Source organism: Lissotriton vulgaris, chromosome 1_1 (genome assembly GCF_964263255.1).
Source record: "Lissotriton vulgaris chromosome 1_1, aLisVul1.2, whole genome shotgun sequence".
NCBI lineage: Eukaryota > Metazoa > Chordata > Amphibia > Caudata > Salamandridae > Lissotriton > Lissotriton vulgaris.
The window spans coordinates 943,060,468-943,076,116 of record NC_141685.1 but is presented as its reverse complement, the minus strand read 5'-3'; the positions used below and the strand labels follow the sequence as shown (position 1 = coordinate 943,076,116).

Sequence of the window (15,649 nt, the reverse complement as noted above, 5' to 3'; positions counted from 1 at the left end):
GGGACAACTCTAAAGACAAAATGTCAAGATTTTCAGATTTGCTCAGCAGGTAGCTAAAATGGCAGAATTTTCTGTGTGTTTTGTTTGTGCAGGGTGACTATTTTTAGTATCTTGTGTCTTTTCAGTCCCTGTATGTCTGAGTTGGGGTATAGAATGCTGAGCTGAGTGAAGAAGCAGACCTTGAACCCCTTCAGACCTGAAAAGTATCATCTACTTAAATTATGAAGGCCGAGGTGGTGGGTGCAAAGGGGGGGTACCTGTGGTACCACCCAGCATTTGCATACACCAAGCAGCAGGCACCGCGCGGTGCCTGCCGCTTCGTGTATGCAAATGCGTGTATTCATTTTTAAGATTTTGGCGGGCGCATCCTAATGCACACATCGGGACCCCCGCCCTTTAGGCGGGCGGTCCCGTTGACCCCCTTAAAAACTAGACCACTTACACTTAACTCTTATTGGTAGAACCAATATAATTAAAATGATTTACTTTCCTAAATTGTTGTATTATTTTAGAACAATTACTCTGTCCATCATCCCCTTTGGTTTTGCTTTGTTCGCCCTAAGTTGCCAGGGTATGCCCAGACGTGGGTCCCTTGCTCACATGGCCACTGGATTCAAGCTAGCCTGGCTGATGATGGCTGATTATCCAGAAACCGGTCCCAGGATGCTTGTTTCCGGTCCGGGGAAGACATGGCTTGGCAGTTTATGCTGGACTGTTCCCATGAGGCACAGGGTCGGACTGATTTGCATATGGCTGTGTCTGAACTGGGGTGCATGGAGTGAGCTAAAGAATGATGATGGATTAAACCCAGATCAGTTAACTGGGGGTGAGTGTTTGCAATGTTAAACACTCTGTCCATCATCCCCTTTTGTTTTGCTTTGTTCGCACTAAGTTGGCAGGGTATGCCCAGACGTGGGTCCCTTGCTCACTTTGCCACTGGATTCAAGCTAGCCTGGCTGATGATGGCTGATTAGCCAGAAACCGGTCCCAGGATGCTTTTTTCGGGACCAGGGAAAACATGGCTTGGCAGTTCGTGCTGGACTGTTTCCATGAGGCACAGGGTCGGACTGATTTGCATATGGGGTGAGTGCTTGCAATGTTCAACACTCCGTCCATCATCCCCCTTGGTTTTGCTTTGTTCACCCCAAGTTGGTAGGGTATGCCCAGACATGGGTCCCTTGCTCGCTGTGCCACTGGATTCAAGCTAGTCTGGCTGATGAGGGGTAATACCCCAAAACTGATCCCAGAATGCTTGTTTACGGTCCAGGTAGGACCCAGCTTTGCAGTTCCGGCTGGGCTGTTCCCAGGAGGAGCAGGGTCAAGACTGATTTGCATATGGCTGGGTCCAAACTTGGGTGGTGTAATGAGCAAAAGAACAATGGATTTAACCCAGATCTCTTAGCTAGGGGTGAATGCTTGATTCATTCAGCATTCCATCCATCATTTGTTGCTGCTGCATGGTAAAAATGAAAACAGACTATTTTATTAACCCCTTGCATGCTGATGACGGCCCCCATCCGTCATGCACTACGGTGCTCGTGTGCTGATGACGGCTGGGGACCGCCATGAACCCGCCCACTTGCGATTTTGCCGCACAGAATCGCGGCCGCATGCAGGGGTTAAAAGTTCTGTTTAAGTACCATATCCAGGCCTTTGTAGGGACTTTAAATGTTACCAAATGACAGTATATTTCTTTGAGAAAGGTGGAAACCCTGGACATCCATGCACATGCAACTAATATAAAAGCACAGAAAATGCCTAAAACGTGCATGCCAATGTTTGAGAAGAAGACAGTGGGAATTAAAAAAAAATCGGGAGAATGCATTTCCGGCATTGACTTCTATTGAAACAGGGGCAATTACAGCACGGAGTCAGGTAAAATAAAGATATTTTTTTTGCTTCAAACAGCGGGAGTCTCCCGCTGGAATCAGGTCTATTGGCAATAGTATATATGCTATAACTCAGCCTTCAACAGCCACGAACTATTGTCTTTGCCAATGCTTAGACGTTTATACCACGTCCTGTCATTTGGTTTTGATAATCTGCTTCTTCAGTCTTTCTTCTACTTCTTTTCATTGAAGGATCCCAATCAGCTGCCTCTGTAGTTAGTCTTTCTTTGGTTTCCGTGTCGCGAGTGTGAGTCGGTGTAATGGCGGTGTCCTGTTTGGAGGAGTCGGACCCTCCGGCAGACTTGATTTCGTCTGGGGATCCAGGCGCCGCTCCCTTTGGGAACTTCCCGCATTATTACCGCTTCAACTCCCCTGGAGACCGGCTCCGACTCCTGAGCCCGGAGCTGAAGACTAGGCTGCCCGAAGCTGAATGGCCGAGACCGCTCCTGTGCCTGGACGTGGGATGCAACAGCGGGGTGAGGAAGCAAGCCGACATTGGAAAGGAGTAACACGCTGCGTTGCCCCAACTCTCGTGTTGACTCATTTCTTTGTGGGAGTAGATCATTTAATCTAATTGTTTTCTTTGCATTTTGGCCCTTACAGCCTTCTTCACCTATCACGAATTTCAAATTAAAGGTGTCGAAGTGCAAATAAAAAATGGACTAGGTAAACTACTTTCACGTTGAAATGCCACAATACAACGTAACACAACCCGGAAGTTTAAGATCTTTCCAGTGGAATGAGTCTTGACAGACGAGCGAGAGAGCCTTTTGTGGGGAGTAGTTATGGAGAGGGAGGGTTACAGAGAGAGAGAATGTTTAGAAGCGAGGGGAGAAGCATTGAATGGAAAGAGATACAGTGGGTGAAAGATGAGGGAATAGTGTCGAGAATGGAAATAAGTAACATGACTGTGAAGTGGCTTACTAGTAGGGGTAGATAGGACTCTTGGAGGTGCGAAGGAGCATATAGGGACAATTGAAAACTAAAGAGCAGGGTGCCAACAATAGTGAGAAGAGGGAAAGTAGCTGCTGGTGAAAAGGGAACAGTAAAGAAGAGAGGCTGCCTCGAGTGTACAAGATGGGGAAAGTGACGCGAGAAAAGGAGGGCAATGCAGGAGAACAACAGCCTTGAGAGGGGTCGTAGGTAGGGTTGACACTTTTCTTAGAAACAAATATCGGCCATTTGTTTACATGTTGCTGTTTTAGAATAGCCAAGAACTAATAGGCGAAAAAAGAGTTTGTTTAAAGTTGGCAGAATTCTTTTGTAGTAAAGCTATTGTCTGCTTGTTCACATAAGCATTTTGAAATGATTTAGACCGCTTTCAAATCATTTTTACTTATTTCTCTGTGTTTGTTTTTATAGCTTGACTGGATAGTGCAGCTGTCGCCAGACAATTATGTGCGAATTGCCAGAAGAAGGGTTTTGTCTCCGCCTAGATTTTGGGAGTCAGGAGTACATTTTTATTGCTTAGAAGTTGTGTTCTTTCACAAAAAAAGTGCTTGCCCACTACACAGTTGTAGTGATTTGATTTATCTATCCAGCTGCCTGAACATTTAGGGGCAAAACATATAACATTGTAACGCTAATAAAGTGTCTCATATAACTAGTTAATTTATATTGGTTTTATAGCAGCAGAGATGGAATGAGGGTAGCCATTAACCTACATGGATTTTTAGGTTTGGCTTCACAGTGCAACTGTCACTTGACCAATATTATTCTACAGTTCTGTGCTTCCACACAAAAACATATCCACTCCCATGTTACCTACTTGTAATTTTCACATTACTATAGAGCATACCTTTTAACCCAGACCTATTGGCTTTGCCAGTGCTTATTAGGTTTATATTTCAGAAGAGAAGATGGTTTTCTCTCCTTTTCCCAGTATTTTTTTGTATTCTGCATTAAAGGTTCAGGCATTTAAAAAAATGGCCTAATGGCATCCCTTACCGTAGGTGGGGAAGAGGAACGGGCACCAGTGGGGTGAGGACATTATGCACTGGCTATGAGAATGGTGAGTGTTGGAAGAGAGGCAAGGCAGAGGCTCACAGAATGGGTTGGGTGACGAAAAGAGGACATCTTTTTGACCATATTGACATTTAACATTTCTTAAGATAGAAAAGGGCAAGCAACTGTGAAGTATAACCACAAGAAGCAGACCCCCCCAGGATATAGCGGCATGGATTAGCAAATTTAGCGGCACAAAAATGGAAATTTAGCGGCACAAATATGGAAATTTAGCGGCAATTTTGCGGCATTTTATGTGGCCATTTTTCCTACAACAAACACAGATATCTTAGTTTTTTTAGTTAACAACATGAAGCTATGTATATTTGGTTTCTTTACAATGTAGACACTTTGGGGCAGATTTACAAGCCCCTTGCGCTGCTTTTACGCTGCCGTTGCGTCACTTTTGTGACGCAGCGGCTGCGCAAAAGATGCACCATGGTGCAGGGTATTTACTACGTTGGGAGATGCGTCACGTTGCAAAGCCTTGCGCCAGAAGAGGCGTACCATTGCAGGTCAGTTTGTGTCTTGCAATAGCCTTAGAGCTTGGTGCCACTGTACCTGCTGCACTAATGATGGCTATACCCATCGCCCCTTTTATTAGTAAGCACGTTAAATAGTACAGTGTATTTTGAACACGACCTGATATCCCACCGGATGCCCGTTCGACAGACCTAAACACTAGAGAAAGAGCAGTCAAAACCGCCAAGTGGTCACTTGTTAAACAGTAGCGAACTGCATGTTGGTACTTGTAGTTTCGTTGCAAAATGTCAGCCTGCAAATCGTCTCAGATTTAAAAGCGGGGACTGATTGAAGTTGACACCCATGACATGGGGCCACTTGACGCCCGTGTTAAATTTCTCGCCTCTAGGATTTTTCCCATGGCTCACTCCCAGGGGGAAATGGTCTGCAATAGGTGAGCTCAACCCTCTGACTTCATCCCTTGTCCAGCGCGCCTCTGCAGATACCCCGTCCCGTGTGCGCCTCAGCTCTCTCGGCTGAGTGGTTCTGTCTGTTTATCTTGAGGGGCAGACATCTCTGCACGGCGCTCCGTCTCCAAGCCAGCGAATAGGGTGACCAACTGGCATTGGTGCAAATTCAGGACGGTGAGTGTAAAAATTCAGGACAAAGGTTCAAAATTCAGGCCTAAATTCAGGACAGGAGCTCAAAATTCAGGACAAAACTTCAGGACAATAGGTACGTTTTACAGACACATCAGAGGTCGCGCAATAGTATATAAGTAAGCCCAGCCATTTCCAAACATATTCAACCGTTTGCAAACCTATCCATCATGTATCCTTCCATCTATCATTTCACTCATCCATCCCTTCATCCATCCCCTCATCCATCCTTTCACTCATCTCCATTATCCATCCACCCTTTCACCCTATCCATCTGTACACTTATCCATCCACTCTTCATCCCATCCATCCATCCATTCACTCATCCATTCAGCCATTTACCCTTTCACCAATCCAGCCATCCTTTCACTTACTAATCCTTCCACCCATCCACTATTTTAGTCATCCATCCATCCTCCCTTTCTCTCTCCATCGACCCTTTCACTTAGCCATCCTTCCTTCCATCCATTCACCCATCCATCCATCCATCTGTCCTTCCCCTCATCCATCCATCCTTCCCCTCATCCATCCATCCTTCCCCTCATCCATCCATCCTTCCCCTCATCCATCCATCCTTCTCCTCATCCATCCATCCTTCTCCTCATCCATCCATCCTTCTCCTCATCCATCCATCCTTCCCCTCCATCCATCCATCCATCCATCCATCCATCTGTCCTTCCCCTCATCCATCCATCCTTCCCCTCATCCATCCATCCTTCCCCTCATCCATCCATCCTTCTCCTCATCCATCCATCCTTCTCCTCATCCATCCATCCTTCTCCTCATCCATCCATCCTTCCCCTCCATCCATCCATCCATCCATCCATCCATCTCCTCATCCATCCATCCTTCCCATCCATCCATCCTTCCCATCCATCCATCCATCCTTCTCCTCATCCATCCATCCATCCTTCTCCTCATCCATCCATCCATCCTTCCCCTCCATCCATCCATCCTTCCCCTCATCCATCCATCCTTCCCCTCATCCATCCATCCATCCTTCACCTCATCCATCATCCTTCCCCTCATCCATCTTTCCCCTCATCCATCATCCAGCTACCCTTCCATTTCTTTATTTTCTTAAATTATAGACTGCATGTTTGAAGAACCGAGGTTTGCTTACAATTTAGTGACAGTAATTACGCTCTGTGAAGAGAACCACGTGCTGCCTCGGTGTAATCAGGGGTGTAATCTGGCCGAGTTTCGGATGTTTGGGGCCCTGGGTAGAAATGGAATGTGTGAGCCCCCCTCTAAATAGCAGAGACATGACACATTGCCTCGTACAGGAATTCACAGACGCTGGGCGCTTGCCGCCCCAGAGCTCGAGAGATAACCCTCCAACCTCCCCTCTCCCCAGCCCCTCTTCCACCTGCTGGCGCGTGCTGCCCTCCTGGGACCCTGTGACCTCTGCGGCTGGCCCCTCTCGGGCTCTCCGTGGCTGGATAGCTGAACCTGTCTGCTCCTTAACAAGCACGTGCGAGGTGGGATCAATGGGGCGCAGGCTAGCCACTGAAAGGTGCTTTTATCTGATAATTAGCATCAACTTGGAGACAAATTGATTGTTGGCTCGGGGTAACAAGAGGGAAATGGCAGTCGCGGATTCCACCATCAGGCAGGGCTGTTTGCATGTGAATAGATGTCGCTGCTCCTGAACCTGCAGCCCCTCCCTCTGTCACCTTCGAAGCACCTCTTAACAGGTCATCAAGGGCTGGAAGTGTGAGGGTTGAAATCCCGCTGTGCCTCTCCAATGCTGCTGATAAAGCAGACCCCCCAGGATATAGCGAAAAATGCCGCGATTTCTAGAAAAATGCCGATTTCGCGGGCATTTTTGTAAAAATCGCTGCAATTTTTAAAAAGTGCCGATTTCGCGGCAAATCGCGATATCCTGGAGGGTCTGAAGAAGGGCTGAGGGTGTGAAACATGGACAATAGCGGAGAGGAGAAGTGGTAGATGTATGTGAACTTCTATGAAACAACTGGCCGATGAAGAGACTGGTCAGACAACAGAGGACAGAGGAGGTTAAAAGGAAAGGAGCGGAGGGCATGTAGAATGGATTTGATTTAGGTAAGTAGAAATGCAACATTGTGTGGGCAGCTGACGAAAGATAAAGTGGAAAAAATAGAGTTGTATGAGGAATGTGTTCTCCTCTTTCTAATGCAATAAGACCAGGATCAAAGAGAAGGCCCGAGGGAGGCGTAGCAGGAGAGGATATGTGGAAAATGGGTGTAGAGTTGTAAAGCTACATCGAAAATGCATGTCTACACATAGAGCTAACATGTTGTATGTCTTTATTTCAGTTTGATATACTCATTACATAAATGCAAATCGTGAAGTGTTGACCGGGTGTACCTAAGGAAGGGCTTAAGGGAGTACATGACAAGCTAGCACATGAAACTAATGGACTTATAAGGTCTTAAGGCAGACCAAGAAACTGGGTGAAAGCATAGTTCATGAGGTTTGAATACAGGAGATTATAGTGGCGAGAACTAAAATGACTAATTGTCTGAACTATGGGAAGTCAAGACATGGGTATTGGGTGGTCAGAGAAGGGAGACCACAAGGACAAACGACAACCTGAAAGGAGCGACCTCAAGAAGTATTTAGGTTAAGAACTTGGAATTGAGGTAGGTTGGCACCCCATAGTGACGAATATAGTGACGAATAAAGGATGGTAGGAATCAGAGGGATTAAGAGGACCTTAAGTAAGATTTCCTAGCAATCGTGATCAAGGTATCTGAGAAGTACAAGTTGCCTTTGGTGTTGAATGCAAACAAAAGACACATGGGAGGAGGAGCTTCGCGGGCAACCAAGATGGCCGCGTAAGCTCGGAGCTCCGCGGACCTTCCGATCCTCCGCAACCATCCTGCCCGTAATCCTGATCCACGTGGGTGGATACTTGTTGCTGATGGTCCACTGAGGCGAGAACCGTTTTCAGATCCCGAATCGGTGTCTCCTACGCTGAGCTACGTCGAGTGGGACTCCGTGCCAGTTCAGTGCCATTGTCTCTCCGGACTCCGCCGCTACGCACTGCCGATCTGCGGAGTGCCTGCCTGCCTTCACCAGCGGCGAGGTGTACTGGACAGCGGAGCGACCCTGTGAAGGCATTCTACGGTCTGTCCCGGACAAATCTCCGGCTCCCTGGGCTCGGACTTGCCTGGCATAGCCCTTTGTTCTCTTGGACCTAATATGGCGGGCAAGGGGGACCCCGATAAGACATCGAACAGAGGCGTCCGCGGCAAATCACAGCAACAACAAAACAGGATTGAGCGCTATACCCAACCAAAGACGCCGCCTGTTACCGGGCCCTCTGCCAAGGACATCCCGCACTCGGGCTCGCCGGACGGCTCTGAGCCCACTTTGAGTGACATTTTGGGGGCCATTACAAGTTTCCGGGCGGATATGCAGCAACAGCATGAAGTCCTTACGCATAAGGTGGATGGCATGGCCGTTGATCTGACTCTCATTAGAGCCGACCTGGGTAAAACTAATGATCGGGTCAAGAATTTGGACATCAAGACGTCCAGTCTGACGGGAGACGTCTCGGACTTACAAACTGAAGTCCGGAACCTGCAGAGGACAGCGGAGCAATTTGCAAGGCGGCTGGATGACTTTGAGAGCCGTGCCAGGCGGCAGAACGTCCGCATTGTCGGTGTACCGGAGGGTTCGGAGGAGGCGGCGACGGACCTCCTCGTGGAAGACCTGATCAAGACTCATCTGGCGCCGCCTGGCCTCAGCAACTTTTTCTCGGTGGAGCGAGCCCACCGAGTGCCGGGTGGCCCGCCGAAGTCGGGCGTGGCACCCAGACCCATCGTAGCCCGGCTGCTCAACTTCCGTGACAGAGACGCGGTCCTGCAGGCTTCCAGACGACATGGACCGCTTAAATTCCAGAATGCCGATGTCCATTTCTATCCGGACTTCACCAGGACGGTTCAGCAACAGCGCCAGAGCTACGCAGGGGTGAAGCGAAGACTGCGGGATCTGGGATTCAAGTATTCCATGATGTTCCCTGCCAAGCTCCGGATCGAGCATGAGGGTCGTGCCCTTTTCTTTGACTTTGCTGAAAATGTAAGTGACTGGCTGGACACCTTATCGACGCGCCGAGATGCACAGGAGGACCATGAAGGTGGCGCTGCTGGCGGCCCGGACCTATGAGACTTGGCTCTATAGTGGGTGATTCCTCGTCTGTAATATTTGCCTCAATTGACTATCGAATGTAGCTTTAAGATGCCGTATTACCTTTCCTGTCAGTACATGGAGGGTGGCGGGGGTGTTCGCGGAGATTCCTCACTCCTCTGGGTGTCTTCTTGTAGAGTAGTTATGGGGCGACAGGCACACTGCTGGTTGGGGGGGCTTTTTAGTCATATGCAGGGGTGCAGGGTGGGGGGTGCAACTATGCAAGTTTTATTGTTTGTTCTATCTCTTTCTCTTTCTTGAGGCAATGGGCTGTGTGTTTTACTATGCAATTGGAAATTGAGTTGGTTGGAGTCGGGTGGGGCGGGTTGTTGGATGATGGGGGGTAGGAAATTGAAAGTGCTTAGCTGGAATGTCAATGGACTAGGTGACCGAGTTAAGAGAGGGGTGGTAATTCAACTGATAAAGAGGCACATGCCTGATGTTGTGCTTTTGCAAGAGACGCACTTGGTGGGAAACTCCTGTAGGGCCCTAAATCGTAAGGGTTACAAAATGGTTGCCCACTCTGGGTTCTCCTCGGGTTCCCGGGGGGCGGGCATCCTTGTGCATGCGTCCCTTCCTCTTGAAATAGACGTCACACTACTTGATGACAGAGGACGCTACGCAGCTGTGGCGGGAAGATGGGAGGGGCGTTCCTTGGCGCTGCTTTCGGTTTATGTTCCCCCAGGCCTCCAATCTAGCACCTTCCAGGACCTTGGTAGCGCCATCTTGTCCCTGCCTTCGGGCTTATTGATCCTAGGGGGCGATTTCAACTCAGTCTGCTCTGGCACCCTTGATCGCCAGCCACCGAGGGACCTACTGGGCTCCCAAATGTGGCTGCCGACCTTCCTTGACTCTATGGGTTTGGTGGATTGTTGGCGGCTACTGCATCCTGCGCTCCGCCCGTTTTTGTTTCTCTCCGGTGCCCATGGGAGCCTGTCCCGCTTAGATTATGTTCTCACCCTGGTGGCGCAGTCGCCTGCCATCTCCGAGGCCCGTTTTCTGGCAAGAGGCGTCTCCGATCACTCGCCGTTGTGGGTCTCCTTTGACTTCGGTGTCGTCCTGTCCAGCCGTCCGGCAGCGGTGAATCCTTGGTATTTCCGCAACCATAAAACGCGAGCACTCCTGGCTAAGGCCATCGACCTATATTTCATTGAAAATGTGGGCTCCGTTGGCTCTGCGGTCACCCTGTGGGAGGCATTCAAGACTGTGTTGCGGGGTGAAGCCCTAGCTCTCATTGCAGAGGCTAAGCGAGCTCGTGATGCCGACCTTCTGCATGTGGAAGAAGAAGTCTTGGATCTCGAGTCCCGTTTGGGGCCTGAGCCTGACCCTTCTCTCCTACACGAACTCTCCCTGAAACAGTCGGAGTATCATGATCTCGCTACGAATGCTGCCCTGGTTTTGGCCAAGGAGCAGCAGGGCCGCATTTATGATGTCGGTGACAAGGCCGGTAAACTGCTGGCCTGGTTGGACAGGCGGGAGATGGCAAGCCGGGTGGTCCCGGAGATCCTGGGCGAGGACGGAGTGGTGGTCACAGATCCGAGTGCCATTGCAGAGTCTTTTGCGGACTATTTTCTGGGTGTTTATACAGCCGGCTCGGATCGTTCCGAGGCCGATTCAGCTGAGTTCTTCGCGGCGATTGACCTCCCTTGTCTTTCGGAAGAGGAAAGTGTCGATATGGACCGGGATATCACCGCGGACGAGATTGCTTTGGCGATCCGCGCCCTGCGAGCGGGTAAAGCTACCGGCCCCAATGGCATACCGGTTGAATTGTACAAGATCCGGCCGGATGTGATCTCTCCTTATTTGAGGGGTATGTTCCTCCGGGCCCGTGAGGAGGGTGTCCTTCCCTTGGACCAGCGGCTGGCCACCATAGTGGTCATCCATAAGGAAGGCAAACCGCGGGATGTTTGTAGATCCTACCGCCCCATTTCTCTCCTCAACGCGGAGCCCAAGATCCTGGCTAAACTACTGGCTAATCGACTGGTCGGGGTTATCAGCGACTTGGTACACCTGGACCAATCCGGGTTTATTCCCTGCCGCAACACTGCCCTCAACCTGAGACGCCTGCACGGGGTCATGGCCAGAGCTCACGCCCTTACGGAACCGGCGGTACTTGCCTCCCTTGATGCCACGATGGCCTTTGATTCCCTAGAGTGGAGCTACTTATGGGCGGTACTGACAAAGCTTGGGTTTGGGCCGGGCTTCCTGGGCTGGGTGCAACTTCTTTATGCTTGCCCTCTGGCTGCTGTCATGGTTAACGGCCGCATGTCTGCTCCTTTTGCGCTCCACCGCGGCACCAGACAGGGTTGCCCCTTGTCTCCACTCCTGTTCGCGTTGGCCCTGGAGCCACTCGCGGCTATGCTACGCTCGCACCCTGACTTGCATGGCTTCGAGGACAGGGTCTCCCTGTATGCGGACGACATCCTGCTTTACCTCACCTCCCCCTGTAAGTCGCTTATTGTGGCGTGTGACGTGCTTAGGTTGTTTGGGCGCTATTCTGGCCTGATTATTAATTGGGCCAAATCCTCCCTTTACATCCTCAAGGGTGACACGCCGCGCCTCCCTAGAGGTTGCAACATACAACTGGCCGGGCAAGGCTTCAAGTACCTAGGGATCTATATCTCGAATAATCCTAAGGCGAGGTATGACCACAACTTACTCCCGCCGCTCCACCGATTGCGGAGGGATGTGGAGAGTTGGCGCAGGCTCCCTCTCTCTCTCCTGGGCCGGGCGGCATTATTTAAAATGATGTCCCTGCCCAGGTTCTTATATGCCTTGCAGAACACTCAGGACCTTGTTCCGGCTCGTTATTTTAGGGAGGTTGAGAGCCTGCAGCGTGCCCTGCTTTGGGATGGTCGGCCCCGTGTCGCTGTCCAGAAGCTTACGATGCCGTGGTATGATGGGGGCATTGCGTTACCAGATGTGCGGAGGTACTACTGGTCCTCTCAACTTACCGCTATTAACCATAGCCTTTACGGTCCTGTGGACAGCCCGGGCTATGCTATGGATAGATGGCTCTTGCAAGGCGGCAACTACTACCGCGCCCTCTATTCTAGATCCTTCGATCGGCGCCTCACAGGCCCGACTAAGGCGGCAGTCCACACGTGGCGAACGATCAATAAGATACAGGGCTGGCAGGGCAGACTGACGAAATTCACCCCTCTATATGATTCAGATATCCTAGGCAAGCTCTGGCATACCAAGGGTTTCGACAAATGGGACCTCATAGGCATTTCGAGGGTGGAAGACATGCTGGCCAGGGGGGAAGTCAAGACTTTTCCGCAATTACAGGCGGAGTACAGACTGGGTGGAACGGAGTTTTTCCGTTATGCCCAACTTAAGCACGCAATAACTGCCGCTAGACCGGAGGAGGGCGAAATCCCCGAGAGCTCCCCCTTGGAGGACAGAGTTCTGGACGGACATATGCCAGATAGCGCCATCTCTCTGTCCTACAAGAAGCTGATTAATGTTAGAATCGACCTCCTCCAGCACTTGCGGGAACAGTGGGTAGCCGATGGCCTGGAACTGGACGACGAGGACTGGCAGAGTGCTGTGTCCTCCCCTAAGGAGGTCGCCATCTCCTCGCGTCTGCGGCTGGTGCAGTTTAAAATCCTCCACCGGGTGTATGTTACCGGCCCCCGGCTTGTACGTATGGGCTTCTCGCCTGATGGCTTTTGTCGTCGTGGCTGCGGAGCCCTTGCTACTTTTATGCATATATTATGGGAGTGCCCCGTTATTGCCCCTTTTTGGGAGAGAGTACATCGAGTGATGAGGGAGGTGACTGGAGTTGAGTTGGCTGCAGAGGCGCGTAGGTGCCTCCTCCAATGTTTGGGAGCCGAATGACTACAACACGGCGCAGACTCGTTGGGCTACACTGGGCAACATGGTCACTAAGAGGGATATAGCGCAGAAATGGGGATCCAACGCGGCCCCCCTGGTGGTGCAATGGAAGGCCAACATGGATTGGTGTATGCTGCGAGAGAAGACTGTGTATACTGCCAGAGGGCGGCCTCAGACATGGAATAAGGTGTGGGGGGCATGGAATGCTTACAGAGGTGACTTGTGCCTGCCACCAGAGCCGATTCCCCGCGATGAACACCTGTCACCGTAGCCGATGACACCAGCTACGCTACTCGTATCGTAATTCTCCTGTTCCTTCCTCCCCCCCCCCCTTTCCTACATCCTACTTACGTTCTTTTCTAAATCTTACCTGGCCTCTGACGCCTCCTACTGACTCATAGGCATTTCTCCTTCTCCATTGCCTTTCTTCTGCGCCCTCGGGCGCCTCTGTTTAGGTTCCTGTTTGTATATAAAATAAAAAACAACCTGCATTGTCCTGATATGAACCGCTTTGCACACTACTTCTTCTGATACCATGCTGCCTTGCCTCCGGGATGTTAGGCTGAATAGCTGTGTGCTTTACTACAATAAAGGTTTAAAAAATTTAAAAAAATAAATAAAAAAAAAAGAGACATGCTTCTTTGAGAGCAGCCAGGCTGGCAACATTGAAAGATTTTGAGTATTTGGATATGCACTTTGGGCATCTTTGTGACTCTAAGGGAATCTTTTGAAGTGAAGATATGGACCCTATAACTTTGAAGTCAGGAAAAGGGATGCTTTGCAAATCTCAGGGCTAAGGAGCATAAAAAATGGGTTTTTGATCGAGTGAATTCGTTAAGTTGGCATGGCTTGTGGAACAGAATACAAGAACAAGATGAAAAAAACTAGGCATCCCTAGATAGTAGAAAAATTCCCGTTTGTCAGCACTCCAACTTTTTTTTAAAGAGGTAATTGAGATACTCCTAGACTATCATTTAAAGATATTTTAAATCACTTTACACGGATGTTTTTTCTCTTTCCCAGGACCTGAGTGTTGCTTTGTATCGTCTTCTCATGGGCTTTCAAGACAATGAAACGGCACCTGCACTTTCTGTAGATGATCTGAGACATGTCCAACTACTCTGCTGTGACATTGATGCCACCTTGATTCAGAGGGCAGAGGAAATGAACCCCTTTCCAAGTTCAATTTCCTACTCTTGCTTCAATTTCATGGATGCAGTTGCTCGCCAAGAGGTCTTTGACTCCTTCCTTGCTAGGTTTGATCGCTCGACCTTTGATCTTGGTTTTTGCATGTCTGTGACTATGTGGATTCACCTCCACCATGGGGACAGAGGTCTGGTGGAGTTCTTAGGCTGCCTCGCATCTCACTGTAAGTACATGCTGATTGAGCCCCAGCCTTGGAAGTGCTACCGATCAGCTGCCCGGCGGCTACGCAAGCTAGGCAAAAATGACTTTGACCACTTTCGGTCTCTGACTATTACTGGTGACATGAGTAAGCAAATAACAGACATTTTGACCCACGATGGAGCCTCAGAGCTGATCTGCTCTTTCGGGAATACCAGCTGGGACCGAAGCATTCTCCTTTTTAAATCAAACAAACTGTAAGCCAAGTGAAATAGTGGTGTCAGTAACGCGCAAGAGAAAAACCTTTAAGAATCTTTGTGCAACATGAGCTACTGGTTTGGTTTGGTGATGTAGTCCATCACCAAAAGGCGCATAACCAAACTGTACTGTGGCACAGGGGAATACTTAACAAAAAAATCGGGTGATGTTTACATTAATAATGTTGCAGAAGAGCCACAGTGCAAGTCGGACAAGCAGGGGAACTGTTTTTGATGCATACACCAGTAAATCGAGTGAGTAGAGACATATTGCTGGCAAAGGATCAGTTTGTAGTACACGTCAAGTAACAGCAGGGTGCAATCCTAGGCCTAGTGTCTGTTTCTAGTTTTATTTTGAATTTTTATTTTAAATACATTTTACTACAAATCTGTGATAACTTTCAATTCAGGGTCGGGACCAGAGACGAGGATTGTGCTTTTCTTTTTAAACTCAACAGCCATTATCAACAACGTAATGCACAAACTACACTCCCCAACGTCAAGGAAAGTACAATCAAGCAATTAGGTGTGATAAAATAAACACATTATGTATCAACAGTTCCAACAAAATGACTTCATATATTTCTATCAGCTTCTTTCTATCCTGATCTGCTCCTTCTTTTTATCCTGTTGATTCTTTTTTTGTGTAAGTCTGTTATCTGTGGTAACTGGTAATTGCATGTGCTGTCTCTTCTCTGCCATTTTGAGGTGTGTAATGAGAGATCTTAGTCTGCCAGCAGACTGGAGCACAGCTTTGATAACTGGTCTTGCAGTGGGCTGCTTTGCGGGATCCTGTTTTTAATTGGGTGAAAAGGCGGTGATTTGTATAGGGGGACTTAGTGCAGTGACAGACAGGGAAGTGCTTATAAGGTTTTGCCTAGCTGTATTTTTTTTATTTTTTTGTGTGGGTGGGGTTAAACCTGGCATCCTTGGCTTGATTCTCCCCTAACTTTTGCCTTCATTCCTCCTGTTTTGCTCACATTATTTTTGCTGGCTTTGGCATGCTGCAGACCGTACCACT

The 15,649-nt window shown here is 49.2% G+C and overlaps 1 protein-coding gene across 1 annotated transcript; it reads left to right on the top strand.

The window, feature by feature from the left end:
* Positions 1–2,124: 2,124 nt before the first annotated feature.
* Positions 2,125–15,198, top strand: BCDIN3D (BCDIN3 domain containing RNA methyltransferase). The gene is made up of 2 exons (XM_086959162.1): positions 2,125–2,365; positions 14,051–15,198. Exons 1-2 carry the CDS (start codon positions 2,150–2,152, stop codon positions 14,630–14,632), a joined length of 798 nt encoding a protein of 265 aa, XP_086815288.1. The 5' UTR covers positions 2,125–2,149; the 3' UTR covers positions 14,633–15,198.
* Positions 15,199–15,649: the final 451 nt, after the last annotated feature.